Source organism: Tetrao urogallus (assembly GCF_951394365.1).
Source record: "Tetrao urogallus genome assembly, chromosome: 16".
In the NCBI taxonomy this organism is placed as follows: Eukaryota; Metazoa; Chordata; class Aves; order Galliformes; family Phasianidae; genus Tetrao; species Tetrao urogallus.
Genome location: NC_136829.1, coordinates 8,210,018 through 8,231,395, shown reverse-complemented (window position 1 = coordinate 8,231,395; position 21,378 = coordinate 8,210,018). Strand labels below are relative to the sequence as shown.

At 43.6% G+C, this 21,378-nt stretch overlaps 1 protein-coding gene across 1 annotated transcript in view; it reads right to left on the bottom strand.

The window, feature by feature from the left end:
- The window catches only part of CDH4 (cadherin 4), a gene marked incomplete at both ends in the record, with an annotated part of 413,635 nt that overhangs the window by 5,899 nt on the left and 386,358 nt on the right, over positions 1–21,378 (bottom strand). The window contains 5 exons of the mRNA XM_079543473.1: positions 825–1,058; positions 1,837–2,070; positions 5,533–5,675; positions 7,723–7,976; positions 12,526–12,711. Coding sequence (XP_079399599.1) covers positions 825–1,058; positions 1,837–2,070; positions 5,533–5,675; positions 7,723–7,976; positions 12,526–12,711 — 1,051 coding nt within the window. The remainder of the gene's footprint in view (positions 1–824; positions 1,059–1,836; positions 2,071–5,532; positions 5,676–7,722; positions 7,977–12,525; positions 12,712–21,378) is intronic.

The window sequence follows — 21,378 nt, the reverse complement described above, 5'->3', positions numbered from 1 at the left end:
CCTGTGTTTCTTGATGAATATTTACCTCATTGTTCATTTCGGCACTCATTTTTATCTATCCCTACTGTGCCAACTCCTGCTTGAAGTTATAATGATATCATTTTTATTTTAAAATGTGTGCACACATGGTTGTTGGCAACACTCACGAAAATCCAGGACTAATGGCATTGCTGGGCAATTGAGATGGCTGTGGCTCTATGTTATCTTACATCACCCCCAGCCTGAGTGCTCCCCCAAACTGGAGGTCCTTCCTCTGCAAACACTCCAAACTGACCTTGGTTCTCCAGTCCATTGCAATTTTACAAACAATGAGATTAACTACCATTGCTTTTTTCTCTTTGGATTGCAAATTGCAGCTGTGCACTGGATCTGTCAGGGACCAGACAGACACTCATAACCAGTGCATCTGGAACTGGAAACCAGTACATCTACAGCCATACAGCGACAGGCGGTGACCCCAGAGCTGTGGAGCACTCTGCTATAGGATTTGAGACAAGTCATCCAATCACTTTTCTGTGAAACATGGAGAATCATATCATACTCATGACCTACAGGATGTTGTCAGATGTAATGAGTATTTGTAAAGCTACTGGAAGCCTTAAAAAGGAACGTCTGAAGTGTGCAGCCCATGCTTGCCCTGCTGACATTGCAGTAAAGAAGATTTGGCACACACGCCAGTCACCACCCACAGCCCAAAGCTCACGGCTCAGTCCTTTGCACAGAGCTTGTATGGCTCATTAGGAAATAAAGCATTTAATGAGACAAACGGGAGCTTGGTGGGAACTGTGACATCCCTCGGTGGTGTCACCCCCTGCGGTACTCACTTAGTAAGATAATGATGCAGATCAGGATGGCGATGATGGCTCCTGTGCCCAGTCCTGCAGCAGCCACCGCCCCGATGGTGGTGCAGTCACCATTCTCGTCACACGGGCACACCTTCACTTTGATGATGGACGTGTTGTACAGGGGGGGGTTTCCTGAGTCCGTCACGATGATTGGCACATCGTACACACCAGCTTCCAGGTACATGATCCGTAAACTAAGCTGGGCGTAATCACCTGGAGAGACCGAGGCAGACAGAGGTGTGGTAGATACGGATGGCCATGGTTCACAAAGCCATGCCCACCCTCCTTGGGGGATTCGGGAAGCCCAAACCCCATCCCTGACTTGCTCAGTTGCGTTAATCCTTCTCAAGTTCCCTCCCACTGGGTACCAGAGCTGTGGGGCTGAGCCTCAAACTACACAGGCACAGGCCTCTCAGTGTCGGGGATCAGGTCTGAAGGCAAAATCAGCCTTTGGGTTCCATGATGTTTTCAATCCTCTGCTGAAACTACCACTGATCAGAGGAGCAATTAGGGCCAATTGTGGTTGCATGCTGCAATGTAAAAATCCTTCACATACTGGTAATCTTCACACTTACCTAGCCCTCCTGGTTCTATGGTAAATTAAAAGGCTTCCTTTATGCAATTATGGTCAGAGAAATGAACATTGATCCTGATTGTGGCCTATGACAATTACACTGGAACATAAGGAAGACTGATAATAGCTTTTTTCCCCTTGGCCATTATGGATGATTTATACTCTGTTCAGTACTGATAACCGTTCATAATTATGAACTGCATTAAAAAAAGCCAAGTGCCAAGGCTCTTAGAGTTATGCTGCAGGTCTGATACAAATCATTTCTGATTAACTATCTTGTCTATAATGTCAGCCATAATGTGCTTTAAAAAATAAAAATCAGATAAAAAAGTCGGAAAGTTTGGAAGTTTGAAACTGCACGTGGCCTCATTAGTGCATCAGAGCCCAAATGTCCTTAGGATTGCCTGCCCCATTTACCATTCAGTCGTGTTATGGTCCAGTTCTTCCTCACCGCAGATGGCACACTTGGCAGCTCGAAGACAAAGGGCCCAACGTTTGGATCGATGTCAGCATCTGCGGCTGTGATATTGATGACATTCAGGTTCGGTTTTTCACAGATCTGTGCTTCCTTTGGCAGGAGCTCAGGAGCATTATCGTTGATGTCGATTAGGTAGATCTGCAGCGTGCCAGTGCCGCTGGCTGGGGGTATACCTGAACCGAGCAAGAACAGATGCCCGTCACTTGGGAAGCAGAAGATATGATACTGTGGACCATCCCCACTCTGCCTCCCAATTTCAATAAACCAGGATTTTCTCCCTCCCTCCTTGGACCTTACTAGGGACATACTGCATATTCACGGTCCCTTGCTTTAAGAGGCATTATTAAAACTTCCTCAAGCCTCATAATGGTGCTGTTTTTCACTCCTGCAGAATGTGGAGGTTCAGCTCTGCAGATTTGTAGCCTACAGCAACATCTTTAGTCAAATTCTAAAAATACAAGGAGGTGATGCCAGGCTGTTAGTACAAATTCTGGTAACTGCTGTTTTGAAGAGAAAAAACCATCTGAAAAGATAGCTAAAAGGAGGAAGAAGAGGGCTTGGAAGGAAAACATGAAAGGAAAAAATAAATAAATGGAGTAATCCTTTGGCTAGCATTTACTGTAGCACCAGCTAGCCAGTTTGTAGATTTGTAGACTATTACACTGCTCCAAAGAAAGCCCAACTCTATAACCCATTCCACAGTCAATTCAAGCTTGAGTGAAGGGTCCTTGCTCAAAGCCTACAGCGAGAGCCAATCATTACCAAATGTGAGGGGCTGCTCCTAATTGACGGCAGCAACAGTATGTTCCAGTGTCCAGTTCTTCAGCCTCTCCCATTTATCCCAGTTATCAGAGGTGCCACAGCACCGCAGCCTTGGTCCTCCAGCCTCTTGCTGCTTGTCTGACTGTGACCCAGCTACATAAAGTGATGCCCTGCCTAGCAGGAAGGACCAGCTGCTCCAGAAATAGTGTGATATTTTTAAGTTCTATCCCCATGCACACATCCAACAGCTCTGCTCAGGATTGCCCACTGCTTCCCTTCTCAGGTAGCTTTGCTTCAGCAATTCTTTATTAAGTTTAAATTCTGGATACAAAGCTACACAAACCTTGCCCTCACTAGCATTTCAGGTGTTGCTTCCATGGGCTCTCCTGCCTATATTCTTTCCAATTTCTGCTTCTTTTTTTTTTAAGGGAACCTTGAACTCTGGAGGAGCCTTGGAAATTCTTCTTTCATGATTCCTACGTAAGTTCTTCAGTGATTGGTCTCACCCTTTCAGCTTGTAGGCACTGGGTAGCTCCCCTTCTAAAACCATGTCTTTGATCAGCGAAAGTTTCTGGAGACACATATAGCTCATCAGGATTCCAGCACTGAACATGAAAATAGAATTCTGGGACCAAGCAAAGTGGTTGTGCTGTCCTCATGTTACCTATTTTCTGGGATGAATGCAGGGTCTACACTCGTCCACAACTTCTGAGATAGGCTGAATGCAAACCAGCTGCCTGAGGGACACTGCCTCCCACGCTGCTGAAATAATCTGCAATTGCTTCATGAACAAATGCAGTTTGTTGTGGGTATCGGGGTGTTACTGTGCTCAGGTTCCTGGTATTTTTGGTTCTTTGTGCACCTGAGTGCAGTTTAGCAGTAGGCTCAGGAAAAATGGAAATTGAAATGTTCGTATCTGAGTATTGCAAACCATGCAACATTTCACGTAATTTCAGCAGTCTTATGTGGAGAAAGCAGAGGTGTGCACAGAGCAGGTGATGCACTACAAGGGATCTTCAGACTTTACACCCAGGAGATGTAAACTAGCACAGCACAACTGACTTCAGTGGAGAAATGGATCCATTGCCCGGAGTTAAGATTGAAATAGCAATAAGAGTATTAAAAAAAAGAAAAAGAGGGGAACGTGCAACTGCTGCATCAACATTTAACTGTATTCCAACGGATATTTGGCTAAACTACTTCTTTATAATACATTGAAAATAGCAAAAAGAAATTAAGGAAATGAGATGCTGCTGCTTCAAGAAAGAAAGAGAAATCCCCACCAAAAAACCCCATCCCGGAGGCAGAGTACGTGATACCAGAGAAGGTGGAACTTGGGGGAAATATGAAGAGCCTATTAGTCTAGATGAAAATTTTGATGTTATCCTAAGCACTCTAGACAGAATTTTAAATAAGTTGTTGCTTTATGTGCATTTTAACATCTGCAATATACCAGTGATAGATTAATTTTTCAGAATAGAGAGATTTATCAAGGTCCTCACTTTCTGAGCTTCTGAATGATGGATGTGGAGGTTCTGATGCATTGCAGCATCAGCACCAAAGCCAAGAGAAAGGGTTAACTTCAGATCATGTTGTGCTAAGTGACCTGGATTTGCAAGGTCAGATGGAGAGGATTAGTTTGATGGGTTCATGCTGTACCACTGCTTCTGAGTATAGCCTTAGCCAGCTCATTTGATTCATTTTGCCCTGGGAATCTTGCAGATAAATGCTGCTTGAACTCCTTGCGTTGTTTTGGATTTCACTGCCCTGGCTGCCTTCACAGAGGGGAAGCTGGGATGTGTCAGTGCAGGTGGCCCTACCACTGATGGCACAAAGCAGGGGCAAAATTGGCTGCATGGTACTTCTGCTTAGCATTCAAAATTTTCAAGTCTGTCTTGTCCCTGTGATCCAGGATGCAATGACTGAAGTGAAACTGGAAAACCCACAGCAAGCAAGTTTTCCTTAGCCCTACAAGCATCACCATATCTCCTTATGACAGACATGGCACCGTTCAGCCTAAGGGACAAGAAGAGCTAACAGAGAAAGCGTCCTGAGAGCATCTACTGTGTCTAAGCAATATACCAAGTCTCAACTGAATTCTGTTGCTCAGGTTTGGTGTGAGCATCCAGCACCCCACAGGGGAAAGGTGAGGATGGGAGAGGAGAAGAAGACTTTTGCTTGCCCAGGAAAGCTGCAGTAGCAGCAACGGAACTGACCTAGAGTGAGTCTGGCACTGAGGTTCACAGTGCTAATTTGGCTGAAAGCACCGTGTGATCTTTAATGAGTAGAGGAGGGCAAGCCTTGATTTCTCTATAAGAAGATCTGTGCTGGCTTCAATAACTCTGATAATAAAGTACACCAGGATCCAGATGCTCTGATGGTGGCTGGACATCTCAGAAATCACAATGGACAGAGATTAGCTCTGATGACGGACAGACACCTTTCATGAAGGCCATCGCAATTCAATTGAGTTTTAATACCCTCCTGCCATCCCCTGCAATTATTTCTGCTTTCCTGATGGAAGACTTCCTGGATGCTCTGATCAGTGCCTTTGGGACAATTACCAGGACCGGTGTGTTCAGCAGCCCTTGGAGATCACATCCCTTTGATATTTTTTTAAGTTCAGGCTACACCGCTACAGTGAACTCCCCAAATCGATTTTCCATTTGCCCTCCCTTTCCCTTAATAACATTCTCTGTATACTGTGCACATTTAATTTACTCCAGCAATTTCCCATCCCACTTTCACATTTTTGACCATAAAAACCTGGGAAAAAGATAACTTATACTGACAACTCTGTCAGGGCATCATTTCTCTTAATGCATCACATTAGAGTCTTATTGAAGCATGAACAATGTGAAGCCTGGGCTCACCATTGTCAGCCGCCAAGAATGTGGCCTCGTAGACATTATTCTTAATGTAGTCTGACTCTCGATCAAGGACAGCAGCAGTAGTGATCTGACCATTTGTGGCATTAATGTTCAGCCAGTTTGCAGGATCTGACAGCTTAGAGTATCTACAGAGAAAGGAAATAAATACATGGCAGTCTTTTCACTGACATACCCTTAATATTGCTTGAAATAAGGTTTTTCTGGACTCCTGACCCGTGATTCAAAGGACCTTTGGATAAGCGGTTTTGTTTACAAACAAAATACTAATTGAGCAGCTGGTTTTTGACCTCTACAATTATTCAATTTTTCTATTTCTTCCCTTTTTAAATTTTTTTTTTCTTTTCCCATTAAATGCCACTTACATGTCAGCTTTCTGCTACTGGGAGCACCTTAGCCCAAGGATTCTGCAGCCAAGAGGAAATGGGGTATGCAATGACCACTGCATGCGTATGCCTGATCTGGGGGAGATTTCTGCTCTCTCCTGTTATGTTGCCCTAAACTAGCTCATGCTCGGACAGATTCCTGAGTATTAGGTCAACTCATCCCCAGTCTGTTCAGGTCTTATACGGCCAGCTATGAACATGGTTTGCTCTGGGCAAAGGTTTTCCATGTTCTCCAGACTTTTTCTGCTTGTTTTCTTGCTTCTATCCTTTTCATGGCTACGGATTTCTGCCTCTGTTTTTCAGAGCTTGAGTTGTGGTTAAACTGTAAGCTAATAAATGGCCATGCTATAAAACACTGAAATGAGCAAACAAAAGCTGAGCTTATTTCATGGGGGCTCAGACCTGCTGACAGCTTGATATCAATTTCTTTTTTTTTTTGTCTTGAAATACACAAACAGGAGAACTTCTGGCTGCTGGTGAATATTCCTTTCCAGAAATGGGCTGCCTGAAGCTGAAGCTCAAAGCAAAACTTGAGCTGTGTGAATCCATGTGAGCAGAAAAGCAATGCCACAGTTTCACAAGCCCCTGCCAAAGGAAAGAATTACATTTTATGAAGCTAGACCCTTTGGGATGTTTTCATTTCTTTTTAATATCATTGCTGTGTGTCTCTTTCCCTTGCACAGCTAAATGACCAGGGATCCAGCCTGGCCTTGTGAATGTGTCTGTGGCTAATGAGGATAACCTGAGGTGTGACATTGGCCATGCCAAGCTGTGCCTGCATGGAGATGCTCCCGCTTCCTTATCTCACTTTTATAAAACCTCGCTTTATTAAAGACTATTTGAGAACAGTGTGCAAGGCTACAGCAGCTGGATCAGCTCTCTGAGAACTGCTCACCATGGATTCATAAGCTTAGCTTTTAGAGTATCTTTTTTTCCTAATTTACCATTGTCAGTGGTGAAGGAAGAAAAGATACCTTTGCATGGCTACAGGACCGTGACAACACCTCACTGCTTCATTGGCATCAGGCTACCCTGAAGAAAAGGCAGTAAGAGAGATTGTACCTGTGCTGGGAAGCAAAGTGCTCTGAGATTCACAGAATGTGTGACCTGGGAGCCCCAGAGAAAAGTACTTTCGATGTTCTTATTTACAGCAAGCCTTACAAACCCTGCACAGGCACTGTGTGACCACATGAAGGGCTCAGCAGACCCAGTCCTTCCCCAAGAAATGGCAGATGTTGTTTCTGGGGATGAAAGCATTCAGCCACAAACAAACTGCTCTCTGCTCTGAAGAAACAGCCTTGCTACGCATGTCAGGGAAACAAAGGCCCTTCAAAGGCCAATATTTCAAAATGAACAGAAGAAAAACTGGCTTGTTAGTTTGGAGGGCCTCTCTCCTTAGCAGCTGCAATACCTGTCTAAAGACAGCAAGAACAAGGCAGTGAATAAACAATCATTCTCTAGACCAGACAGTGCTGCGCCAGGTGAAATACTGCACACTCCTCCTGACACAAAATGTCAGCACTGATGGAGGTTTATGCGGCCTCTGCTGTGGTCACACAGAGTGCTTGTGCTTTGCCAAAAACACCACAGTCCTTACAGACTGGTAGCAAAAAAGAAAATTCTGTGGGATTTACCAGCTCTAGTAAATCTGTAAGCACCCAACAGAGGCTGCAAGAACCCACCAGGTCTTGCACTGCTACCACATCCGTTAAATCATAAATTAGACTTCAGCTGCTGCTGAAATTCTCCACGCAGACCCGAGCTCCAACCTTACTGCCTGCTCACCCACCTTACTGCCTGCTGCATGAAGCGATCAGGATCTACAGCTGAAAAGGTCGTGAGGACTGTCCCTGTGGGCACACCTTCCTCCAGCCTGATCAGCTTGTGGTTCGTTGGGAAATACGGCGCTTCGTTGACATCCGTAACTGAAATGGTGACTCCTGCTGTCGACTGGAAGGACATCTGGATTCCGCTGGCCAGGGGTGCTTGGTTGGATACCATCACTGTCAGCATGAATGCTCTGTTCATCTCATAGTCGACTGCCTGAAACAAACAAGCAAGCAAGAATAGATCCAAGCAGGGAATAAATCCTACCTTCTGGCTGAAAGCTGCAAGATCTAGAAGACAGATGATATGAAAGTCTTTGCCTCATCTCATTTCCTTCTGAGCACAGTCCTTCTGAAGGGGTAAATCCAGACCGGCTTCTGTCCAGCAAGGATTTGGTCTTCCAGTATTTTGAGGGCCAAATAGTTAAAAAAAACACAAAGTAAAAATTGCAGCTGCCAGGGAGGATTTGCCCTGTATTTGCTTCCAATGCTAAGCAGTTTCCAAACCAGAAACTGCCAGTGTTAGTTTAGCATTGAATGAACAAACCCACTGAGGGTTTGCTGTAAATGCAACAGGCAGAGCCTGCTCAGAACCGTTCTATTTGCACTCACAACTGCTGACTGAGTAACCAGGGCAGCCTGTATGGATCCATGAGCCTGAAGTGCTCTCACTTTTTCCTCTTTAGTAACATCATAAGCAAAGGTTCAGCCTCAAGGAACAGCACCTGGTCAGCTCTGGAGGTTGGTTGTGTGCTTGCACAGATCTTTCTTGGGTGGTCATAGATCTCTGCGTACACACATGTGAAGATGCTGTGTGCTGTGTCTGAGGAGCCAGAAGGAGTGAAGAGCCTTTGCTGGCACAACTGGCCAAACAGCAGCAATATAATAGTTTCCTATCCATCCCACTAATTATTATGAGGGAAGTTGCTAATCATCTGCCAGGGAGTCTTGAGTTATGCAAGATCACACCTCTGTTTGTTAAACAATGCTGCAATGTATGAATGTAGAAGCGTAACCATTCTTGCTCACAGCTCAGTGCTGAGTCACATGGTGTAAAACGCCACAGCTCCAGTGACTTTGGTACAGCCATACAGATTTACATCAACCAGAGTTGGCTTCTGTAATCTCTTTAAAATACAGCATTGTCAGGAAAGAAACCAAATCAGAGGAGACTACAACAGAGAAACAAATTTCAGGGGCAAAAGGTAAAAGAGTGGAATTTCTATTCAATTGAAGTGCAAATGCTCCTACTGCTAAATGGTTTCCTGACAGGCAGGGCCAACATTTAATAAATAAAAGGAAGCACAAAGATTCCCAGTACACCCACTGGCATTGACTCACCGACTTCTGCCGCATTCAAAATAGATGGATGGTAAAAGTTCTCACTTAAACACTATTTGAGGCCTCAAAACAATTCGACTAATACATTTCCTCAATTCCTTACACGCACCTATAATTCATGTTCCTTCATTCTCTACTTTTTCACGTGCTGCCTGTTTGCTAGCCTTGTCATGGACAGGAGCACCCAGTCCCTGCAGGAGCTCCCAGTGCTGGGGGCAGCTCTGAGCAGCGCTGGGGGCTGATGCAGGAATGAGTTCCTTGTTTGATGGTGCACTGGACGTACATTGACTGCACACAGACCTATTGGATGTGGGTTCTTTAAATCTTTTTTATATTTTTTCCTTAAGATCTGTTAAGCTGCTCATTCGCCTTCTGTGTTTCTTTCCTGGGAGCTCCAAAACCAGGGATGCAGAAACACAGCACAGGGACAGGATTCACCCCACAACACCCACCCCACAGGTTGTCCCAGAGTCACCTTTTTGTCTCTGAAACACCTGCCTGCAGTTCCTGCACGTTCCCCTCCTTCACGAGCACCTCCTGCCCAGAAGCAGCAGAGTGAAACCAAGGGCTTGCCACGTGTCCCTCTTTACTCAAGGTACTTTTAACTAAAGAGAACAAATTTGCCTTATGTTATTGTTGAAGCAAATAATAACTGCAGCTTCAGAAGCATCCCCATTATAAATTCACAGCTCTGATCCATGCAGAGTTTATAATAACGTTTCACTCAGCCAGCTGCCACAGGGCAGCCACTGCTGCTCCTGGAGATTGTCTCCAGACTCTGCGATGTCTCAGCTGTGTGAGAAGTTACTCTCTCTCCTTGATCAAGGCTTCCTTTGAAGATTAGGGTCTAGTTATGGAAATGGTTTGGAAAAGACATGAACAGAAAAAGGAAATGTTATGTTTTTGGTGACCAGACTGGAGCGGCAGATGCAGCTTTGCTGAGAGCAGCTGCAGAATGGCCATTGTGAGCTCCATTTGAACTCCAAAGGGCTTCTGGTTTGGATTCTCTACAACATCCCCTTCTCTGCACTGTCTGTGATTGCTATAGCCCAGATGCAAACCCCTTTCCTTGCAGCGGTGGGGAGTTATGTATAACAAGCCTAAAGAGTCACATGAAAAATCCAGCTGTGTAGGGTCTGCACATAAAAGGTTCATTACTTGAATTAATTTGTTACCTGTGTTTTCAACCTATACCAGGGATTAAACCAGCAAAAGCCTGCTCTTGCACTATGAAGAACAAGTGCTAACTGGCCACCCAGTCTGGTGCTCATACATTCCCCTAACCTTTAAGCATATTCATTTATTAACCAAGAACAAAATATTTCAAAGAAAGTGGAATCCTAAGAGCCTTCCCTTCTTCACCATGAAAATTTAATCACAAGAAATTTCACTCGTTCTCCTTGCTGAAAATACACCAAAAAGCCTCGCAGGCTTGATAAGGGTAAGCAACTCGGGGCACCCAGGAGGATAAGGTAAGGTTATATACGGAAGACATTCAGTGCAATTTCAAGCTTTGAGCTCAGCTTGACAAGATAGGATTTTCATGTGGTTCTTTGCATTGTGATCACTGTGGGTTACACAGCAGTGGAAAGTCAACACCAGCATCTATGGGGTCTTGACAAATCTGCCCCACTTTTTGCTTGCATGTTCTGAATAAAGGATGGTTCATTATGCAAAAATCCTTGCATAGCAGCAATGATCTTGTAAATCCCTGCTCTTCACTCTGACATGGCTTTAAACTACAGTCATGACGCTTCACTAGATTAAGAATAAGAGCTCCTCCCTTGCTTTCAGTCAGAGTACTGGCATTTGAATTTCAGACCGACTGTCGATATGAACACAAGTCAAATAGTTCCATTTTACTTTGTGGAATGTTTTCTGTTTAGGCAGAAAATATAGACATATGCTTATAGGTATACTTAAATGCATAAACGTGTCCATACACATTTGCATCTAGAGCTACTGCTAAGCTTGAAGAGGTTAAGCAGCATTGCACAAGATAAGGCTGTCAAATGTCATTACAGAGCAATAAAGGGCGATAAATACAAGGACCCTGCTGAAATATCATCTAGCAGGTAAAATGATGTCTTCCTTAAACTTTCAGCAAAGTGGCACCTGCAGACACACACACTGTGTGTGGCCCAGGGCCACAGAACAGGATGAGCTCACAAGCTCACACGCTCCTACCAGCATTACCTCACTGCCATTCCTCTGGTGTCATTTTTTTTCTAATATCCAAACTGTAAGTACTAAGAATGACTGCAACTTATTAGCTACAAGGGAGTGGGACTCCTTTTTTTTTCAACACAGAGTTATTCCTTAATCAGCTTGCTCTTTAAACACAGGTGCTCCATCCTAAGTAGTTGATTAAAACTTTCTGTTCGAGCAGGCCAGACTTCTCAGAAGTCTTTGTTCATGCCAGCACATATTATCCATTTCAGATGCAGTGCACAGTGTGTGCAGTGCAAACTCCCACAGATCACAGCAGCCTATTCATGATGCCTTCATTTTCGTGGCAGTCACTGGGAGCATCCATAGGCATCTTTTCTGGGAAGAGATTCAGTGAATGCTGAATGAATGAACCCAGTAGTTTCTGACTGTGCGTAATTACTGCAGGAGCATTCATTGCCTGGGCTGCTGGTCTCAGGGAGTGGGGAGTGAACTCTCAAGCAGTGATAGAGGCACATTCTCTGGAGGCAAGAAGGGAAACAGAATTTGACACTTGTAAAGACCTGGAGGGTTTGGGCTGTCCTAATGTTGACGACAAAATATACAGGAAAGAAGAGGTAGTGAAAATTTACAGTCTTATTTCTCAGAGTCATTGGACAAGATCCACTGATGATCTAACACATGGAGCAGCCTTCACTTAGGATGTGGTTCACGCTGTGTGTTTATTGCTTGATTGTAGGAAAAGGAAAATTTCTGCAACCATTTTTTTGCTAAGCAACTCAGAGGAAAATCTCTCTTCTTTTCTTCTGTTACCAGGAAATTCATTGCTTCTGAAATCTCTCCTACACTCCTTGCAGATCAGTTGGCTGATCTCCTGCAGTGAAATGCCATCCCCTATTCACAGGCTCAGAAAGAAGAAGGTGCAGCCTCTGCCCGAGGCATCAAGTAGGGCAGGACTGGGCAGTCCTGGTACTAGCCCCACTGCCGGAGCTCAAAAGGATCAGGTCAGGCTCTGATGCAGGCAGCTGCCCTTGGCATGTGAGAGTTTATGAGAGCTTACAGTGGGAGAAACTCAGAATCATTGGCATAGTAAAAGTATTCAGGAAGCCCACACAGCAAGGGGGGAAACAACAGATTGAAGCACTCGTACTCCCAGGTAGAGAGGGCATGAAATAACTGCAGTCTTTGGGCAATCCTTTCAGCCTTAGTGAGCTTAAAGGGTGAGAAATATGGCTTTACTTTGGCTTCCCACTTACCTTGACCACAGTTACCATGCCCTCATTGGTGACTGGGTCTGTCCGGATGGTGAAGTGGCCAGAGGGATCCCCGCTGATGATGCGGTAGATGGCATTCCAGTTGGGAGAGTGAGGCTGGTCCCGGTCCATCACTGTCAAATTTGCAACCACAACCTCCACTCTGTTCTCAGGAACTTCCCCCGAATACTGCAAATAAAAGACAGAAGCAGTCACAGATGGGACTTTTGGTTCTCATGGCCATGTCCTCTCTTCTTTTAAGCAGCACACAGACACAGACCTCAGTCCATGGAGAGGACCATGGGGTTGCTCGTTGTGAGTGACTTGTCCCTTTCTCACTTCTGCTGTTCATATTTCCCCAAGCCCTTTGAAGCCCAGATTCACTTTTTGGCCCAAATGAGAGGAAAGTCACTCTCACCCACCCACTGCCCACATATCAACAAATGTTCGAGCAAAAACAGAAATGTTCCTGATTCACTGGAGCAATCAGAGAGTTAATGTCAACAGCAGGTAAAAATGGCAGATTAAAATATGCCATTTTTATGATGACTACATCCCTTTAAAATAAGGTATTTTGCCTCCCTCAAATTTCAGTGAGAGCATTTTATTGCATCTTCAGAGAATTTCTTTCTTTCGTGCACTTGATTTGATTTTGTCTCATTATTTAAAGCGTTTCTTGTGATTTTGCCACTGCCCTTCCTGGTGCTTAATGCTCTCATTTAGCACTGATTTTCATGGAGCATGTCCAGTTCAGGCATATCCTGATGCATTAGCTGCATTCTCTCTGCTTTCCAGGCCTTGATTTATCATATGGCTGATCAGGGATCCTGGCCTCTGAAAACTTCCAGTATTTGGAGCTCTGAAGCTGCCAGTAAGACACATTCCCAAATTTTCAAATGTGCTCATCTCTCAACGCTGCCTATTATCGGCACTTGCAAATCAACACTCTGATTGACATATGGCAAATTAAACACTGGAGAAATGATAGGAGCTGGCTCTGAGTCTGCAAGTGAGAGCCTGGCCCCAAACTGCAGGAGCAGAGCACTCCGAAAATCTGGCCTTTGGTGTTCACAAATGCCAGGTTATGTAAATGATAATAAATCATTCCTTTGTTAGCACAAGAGTCCCTTCTCAGTACTAACCCATACGCATCCATCGGCGCCCTTCAGTGTGCTTATGTTTACTGTGTATTATTACACTACTGCCAGCAAAAATATTCAATCTGCCCTATGTTAATGTAGATTTAAATTTGCTCTTTAGTGGTATCTTGAATGGCATTTTGCCCTCTTTTCTGGTACGCACCTGTCCTAAACAAATTTTCATTAGTGAATGCAGATGGTATCTCTTTCCAGCCATGCTGAGTGGTGGGGAAGAACAGTGGGAAGCTGAGAGAGGATTCTAGTTCCAGCACATGCTATAGATCTTTTCTCTTTATTTCCCACAGTCTCACTCGTTCTTTACGCATTCTCTTGCTCAATTTGAAATCTCTGTGGCACACAGCTTAAACAGGGGAAATATCATATGGAAATTTATCAAAAGCCTTTTGAAAAATCCATTAGATTATGTCATACGTACACTCCTATTACCGATTTTGTCTGAAACCTGCTCAAAAGAACTGAAGGAGATTACTTTAGCAGGATCGTCTCTTACTAAATCCACGCTAGTTATCGCCTATTACATTACGTTAATGTTGTATGGCATGCCAGCAATGACAAGCTGATGAGCTCCCACTCTCTTCGAGTAGATGACAGCACTGCTAACATCACAGGATCTTATCTGTTGCAATTTCGAAGGATTTAAGCATGTTGTGCATCTACTGCCAATCTCTGACCTTGGACCACAGTTTTTGCCTGCTACCACCAGGTTTATGCCATGCAAAACCAAACAGGATTAAGAGAAAGCTGTCAACTGTACTTAAGACATTGAGGAGGTCCAGTCTTCCAGGCTGCTTAGCACCTTTAGCAGATCGTAATCCAGGTGTTGCCAATGAGTTTGGCTAGGTGGGCAAATACCACACAACTGCCAACAGATGTTACAGCTGCTTTTCTAAAAGCCATGACAACATCTGCTTTTGGCTTGCAGCAAAATAGTTTACACTAAGGCATATTTTTAAAATAGAGGTATATCAACAATCTTGAGTACACAAACACATCTCAATGTAAAGCCTGAAGGAGGATCATAATCTTCCAGGAAGCTTTCTATTAGGGTAAAACTCAACGTGCTCAGCAGACACTGAGCAATCCAGGAGCTGATTCAGTTGCCGACACCTACTAGGCATATCTGGGAAATGATTTAGTCCTGTGCAGCTCTAGGGGTAGATATTATGCATATGTTTACGTAGGCACATATTTTCCTGATAAGAACAATAACTACACTAGAATCAAAGGACCCATCTGAAGCTGTGCAGGTGAAGAGGGCTGCACGTCAAAAATGAGACCAACTTTTATAACCTTTGGATCAGCAGCCACTGGGAATCAAAAACATTGCTCATCTTTCCTCCTTCTTATGCTCTCCCACTATCAGTAGTGTAAATAAGTGCGGTTCATGCATTGCCCACAGTTGTCTTTACTTTTAATAAAATTAAGAAATGACATTATATGGCACGTGAGAAAGGAACGATGGCAGCTCAGAGCTATGCACACTCCTTTAACATCATTCCCTCCCTACCTGGGAGTAATTCCAGATAGTGAACAATGCTTTCTTTCACTGCGCTGCTTTACAGCATTCCCACTGCTGTACATTTTCTTTCATAAGATTACAATTGATTTTCAAATAAGAGAAGCATATCTGCTCAAACAAGGTAAAACAATGGGCAACACGAGAGCTGCTAGAGTAAACATAAGATTGATAAAACACTGCTTGACCTATACATTGTAGCATTTACTCGTATTCCCTTGTAATTCATTTAGCTTCACTTTCAATTGTTGCATTTGAAGTCCTTAATTTCCAGAGTGCTTTTCTGAGACCATTCAGAAAGACTTCTATGGCTGATTGTTATACACTCCGCTTCCCTTATGAGATAAGAATTTGTTCTGAACTTGGTATGTTTTTAAGTTCTTAAATTCTGTACTTTTTTCCCCTTCTCTCCATAAAAGCATGTGCTGGCAAAAGTCCTTTTCTCATTCCTCTGGAGCTGGCCTGTCTGAAGTCATGTCTTACTGAAAAGGTAATAATTCATTCTGATTTTCTGGTTGCATCAGATTCTACTAAAATTGTTTAATCCCAGAGTTTTGTCTTTTGTCTCGTCCAGCACTTGACAGCATATAAACACGCAGACAAATATCACTCAGGAGGAGTCAGGGATTGATGTGGGGGGACAAATGATGAATTCACACACCTTCTTGACTGTGTGCTATAAATCTGGAGTCTGGGCTGTGAAGCCATGCACAGCAGAATAAAACCGATTAGCTCATTGCAGCCACTCCTAGGGAGGTGTTCAATTGAAATGGATGAATATGGAGATAATTATTCAGGCTTTCTTCTAAATGGAATTCCTTTTTTCTAGTGTGCTTGCCTTTTCCTAGCTGTTTTCAATAAAAAGCTGTGAAAACTTTTTATGTGAAAGTGCAGCCAGGGAACCCAACACTATATAGAGTTGCATGCCAGGCTGAGTTTGCCTCCATATACTATGCAACATAATCCTATTGCAAGCCAAATGTTTACCTTTTCCACATGCTATTTAACAAAGATGCTTGAATGCACACAAATTAATAAACAGCTACAGTCCAGCTGCAGCCATCTATGTAAAATGGAAAAAAAAAAAAAGCAAAAATCTCCTAATAAATCATTAATTGTGATGTGCCTGCCCAATTGCAGCGTGGAAAGAAGCAAATGCCAACCTAATTGATTGCTTCTTATTCCATCTTTATAGGCCTGCATTTTTTATTGTGGGGGCTGAGAAAGCCCAGAGGTGTAAAAAACCTCTAGACTGTACTGTGTGTATCTGTCAATGTGATATTTAGATCAATAATCTTCTTTTTTTTTCCCCTTACTCCTACTGCAGGTAATTTAGCTTTTCTTTTAGAAGCCTAATTGCCGTTTTCCTAAGCCTCGCTATCAGTTCTCCGACCTTTAATTTCCACTATTGTTTGCTGTATGGATGACTGTATGAGGTCTGCAGGTTGTCCCGCTGCACGGTTGCACCCGGCCATCAGTTTCTATGACAGCAATATACTGAACTCTGGGTTCTTGCTCCACCTTTGCTGCTGTGCATCAGAGACCACGAATGTGCTCGAATCTCCGCGCTGTGAGTACAGTGACCTGATACACAGTCGTCCACATTCTGCATGCAGATCAGATTTTGAAATGTGAATTTCTTAATCCCATTTCATTAAAGAACTACTCTGTGTGCTCCTGAATGACAATCAACTTCTAAGCCCTGATGTCTGCCTGGTGTTTGGAAGCAGCCCACTGTGCCCAGCTCTGCATTACCCAGGCAGCAGCCCCTGCACCGCACATCCCTGTGTTCACTTGGGTCTGCTCCACAACCAATCCATGCACACACTGACTGCTTCAGATTCTTATATGCCATGTGGCAAATGCTTCCCCAAACATCGTCTATGAAGCCTGACACACTTCTGCCAGCTTGCAGCTCTGCTCTGCTGGTGTGAGGCCCAGCTGTCACAGAGCTTGTTCTGAAACCAACTGCTTGGGCTGCAGGCATGGCTTGCCATGGGCCATTCAGCTTCATGCAGCCAAGCGCATGTGCTCAGCTCACCAACTTGGGGAAGTCCTGCCTCCACAGTCGGCAGTTTGTGCCACTGAAATGCACCGACACGTGCAGAGGAGCTCTCAGATCTGCAAGTAAGGCTCGAGGTAATGGCCCCTTCTTTCAGAAGCAGCAGATAAAAATCCTCTCATTTCAGCATCTCTGCCTTGAGGAAGGAACATAGAGGTCTGGCTTTCACCTTGGTTCAAAGACTCTTACAGTACTCACCGGGAGTTCAGAGACACGTAATAGTAAAAGGATATTAAAAACCCAAGAAGTTTACATGTCTGACAATGAGCGCTAATTTTTTTTCATTATCAGATGCTACATTCCTGTGCTGGTCTGAAAAGATGCCACAGAAATGATGACACAAGACGCTACTCTGCTGCAAGATAGCCTTTTCCAGATAAATATGTCTTATGGAACGAGGCTCAAAGTTGGCATAGAAATTCAGATATTTTACAAAAATGCATTACAACACAAAGGAGCTTTTTACAACGTTCTTATGAAAGGTTTAAAAAGAGATTAAAATTAAGTCCTTGGCACGGTGTATAGCCTTGTCAAGGAAAAAAAAAATCTACATTAACCCCGTGTAGGAAAGTTGTACTTTATCTCTATTTCAAAGGCTATAAAGAACCACTTTAATCAACCTACTTGACTTTGGGGACTTACATGTCTCACTGAAACTCATGAAATCTGGCATAGCGTGATTTCCAGAACACAAAAGCCTTTAATCTGTAACCCAGCACTCTTGTACATTCAAATCCTGATACTATCTCCTTGTTAGGAAGAAAAATTGTGAATTTATCCAAAACGGGATCTCATCTCATCTAAATGATGAAGCCTTTGCAACAGTGACCTTTAACAATTGTTGTACTCAACAATAAAAGATTTTATCATCTCAGAAGCCAATGGAAACAGTATATGTTAAAAGTCCCATCTGATACACAGCCTTTTATTTTCAAGTTTTAGACACAAATACTTTGAACATTTCATTTGCTCTCTTGTCTAACACACCTTTGTTTCTTGCCTGCAGAATGAGCAGCAGGAAAAGGTAGCTTATACCTTTCTGCAGTCTGCTTGATTGTCAGGTGCAATTAGTAATGCTATCTTTTAAAAAATGCATAGGTTTTAAAACAGCTGGAGGCGCCTACAAAAGCTTCATTCTTAAAAAAAAAACACACACACGCACACAAAAAAACCCTTTATATATATGCATTTATATAATGGAAGATTTTTGCACAGATACATCAGCGTTTTACAGCAGCTGACAGCTCTGTGCTTTCCTTTAGCTGTAGCAATACAGGTATCCCAGCCTTTGGGCTGGGGCAGATCCTGAGAGCATCACAAATTGCTGTTACTTGACAAACCCTCATGGGTCAGCTCAGATCAATGTTTCAGCCCCACCAGCATGCTGTAATGTAGCCCTGCAATACTCAACTGGGCTACAGAGAGGGAAAAGCTTGAGGAGGGATGCTGGCAGCGATCCCTGTGTGTGGTGGGCACCATGCAGGGATGAGCTGCACCACCTGCACTGCTGTTCCCTGAGCTCTGCACTGTGTTGGCCTCAGCTGAAGGACCTGCTAATCCTTCTGCAACTGCAGGCCAAAAGGAGCAGCCAGAGCTCAGCCCTCCTGGTGCTCACAGGGAGGCATGTAGAGATGTGCACTTCTGAAGAGACATTACGGTCATTTGTATCTGCATTTTCTGCTTGTGTAAACACTATAAATAATGCACTTCTTTAAAAGCAGGTGGCATTAATTCATCTGTTGGAACGTCAGACCTCATACTTCTTTCTCTTTCTTCAAAGTCCAAAAGTAGAAAATAACTGCAGTGTTTCAAAGACAACATCAAAAACGTATTTTTTCCAATTTACACATAAACCAGGCTGACAAAAATGATGTGACAGCATCCAGCTCCTAAGCGAGCAAAATGGACTTCATGGGTCTGACTCTGTATTTCTTGGTGAAGTGCATATAGAAGAGAACGTTTCCATTCAGGCCCTGGTAATAAAGTTTCATACTGAAGGCCCTTAAGCTGATAGATCAGGATTTCCTTAATAACAGCCCATTTCACAAATGAGTTTTTAATTAATTTTTTTTTTCTTCATGTTTTAAGGCATATAAAAACTGCTCGTGTGCCTTTGGGATCCAACGATGGATATTTGGGGAAGAGAGAATTTTAAGAGTATGGAAACTGATTTTTTTATGCAGGCCATAATCCCAGTAGTGAGATTTGACCCAAGATTCCCACGTAGCACCTGTCTGCATGCTGCCCAAACCTTCTCTGCACTGCAATTGAAATCTCTGTTGTTTCCAGATGAGTCTCAGAATTAACACACTGAGGGATTTCCTTACTTTTTAATGACTACCATTGAACTCTGCTATCAGGTGCTGGAAAACACACGAGATCTGGTCAGAAAACAAGCAAGCAGAGGAAACCTGTGCGTCCAGGCTTGGGATCTGGTGGAGTCACTGCAACCTGGCAGGAGCAATCGAAATATGCATGCCTGCCTGCTTAGAGCAATTCGGAGCACAGAATGATGACTAAATTAAGTGCTGTGTGATTCACAGGATTTGCCACGAGGAAGAGAGGGGAGCTGGATTTTGTTCAGTAGGGAAAAGAGCATGTAGCAGAGAAAAGGAATGCAGTGAGAGATGGGAGGATATCAGGCTGAAGAAAAGAGGAAGCCTGCATATACTTGTACACCTAGGAAGGAAAACATTATTTCTTCCCTGCTATTTTATTGGCAATTAAAGCAAGTTCCTGCACAAGGCTGAAGGAGTTTGAAAAACTCTCTGATGCACACAAATTATTTGAAAGCTCTCAAACTTCCTCCCTGTTGTTAATTCTGTCTGCAGTCTGTGTTCTGACCCTTCCCTCTGCAGCTGGGAGGTGTTAAGGCATCTTGGGCACTTAGAAATGTCTGATAAGAGAAAACTCACAGCACTGCCAAATCCTTTGCTAAATCTCTCTCTCTCTTCCTTTTTTTCCCCAGTACGTCACTGAAGATTTCATAACCAAAATGTGCTTAACGAAATTCCAGATATATATCCTCTTAAAATGACAACGCTTGGAAGCAACTGTTTTTAAGGCAACAGAATATTGATGAATTAAAACCTGCCGACCCAAAGGAGCTGGCCAACTTCAGAAGGGGATTTATCTCAGTTCCTCGCAATAGCAGAGTCACAAAACACATTTAAATTTCTCAGGCTTGCATCAGTTCCTGAGACGCCGTGTACTTTTAAGGTAATGACATAATCCACTGCAAAGGGGTGTTTGCTGGGACACCTGGCAGAGGTGAGACGTGCCTGCAGGGCTACTCCAGGGCGAGCACAGAGCTGTGCATCCCAATACCAGCTCCGTGCTGGGAGCAGAACTGGGGCACTGGGATCAAACCTTCAAATACACCATTGTGCACCGCCACAGTGCTGCTGATGGGTGCACACGTGTTCCATGCTGATACAGGTACACTCATCCCATACTGATAGCAACGCTATGAGACAGGAGAGCGCAGTGCCGCACACGACAGGTGAGCAGAGGCTTATGAGATATGTGCTGTGGTTCCTGGATTTGCTCACTGCTGTGCTGAGAGCAGGCAGTGCATGGTGTTGAGGGAGCAGCCCACAGGTGCTGCAGGAGCTTTAATTGGCTGCGATTGCGCTCTCTCATACAGAGAGCAGGTGGCATTATTCTTGATTTTACACCAAGCAGTACATGTGTCCAATTTGAGAGAGACCAATAGGGTTTTTTTTTTTTTAATATTCTTTTTTTTTTTTTTTTTTTGTGACAGAAAATTGAAATCTGTAATGAAACTATCGTTCCCATTTTTTAACTCACTGGTCTTTGGCAATTTAAACTCCAAGGTCTGAAAAATTCATTACCACTAACTTCCATCAAGGGTGTTCCTGAAACCAAAATTACTTAATCAACTCAATTTAGCTTCTTGTGTAGACCTAATTCAGAAAAACTTTATCTTCTTGAATTGTTATTGCAATTAATTTCCCCCCCTTCTTTTTCTACAGCAGACGACATTTCAGTAATTAGATATTTTATAAAAATGAGTTATTCATTCAGGGTAGCTTCACTTTTATATTTGATTAATCATATTACCACCGAGGTCTGGAGTTTGTCTCGAAGGAAAGTTT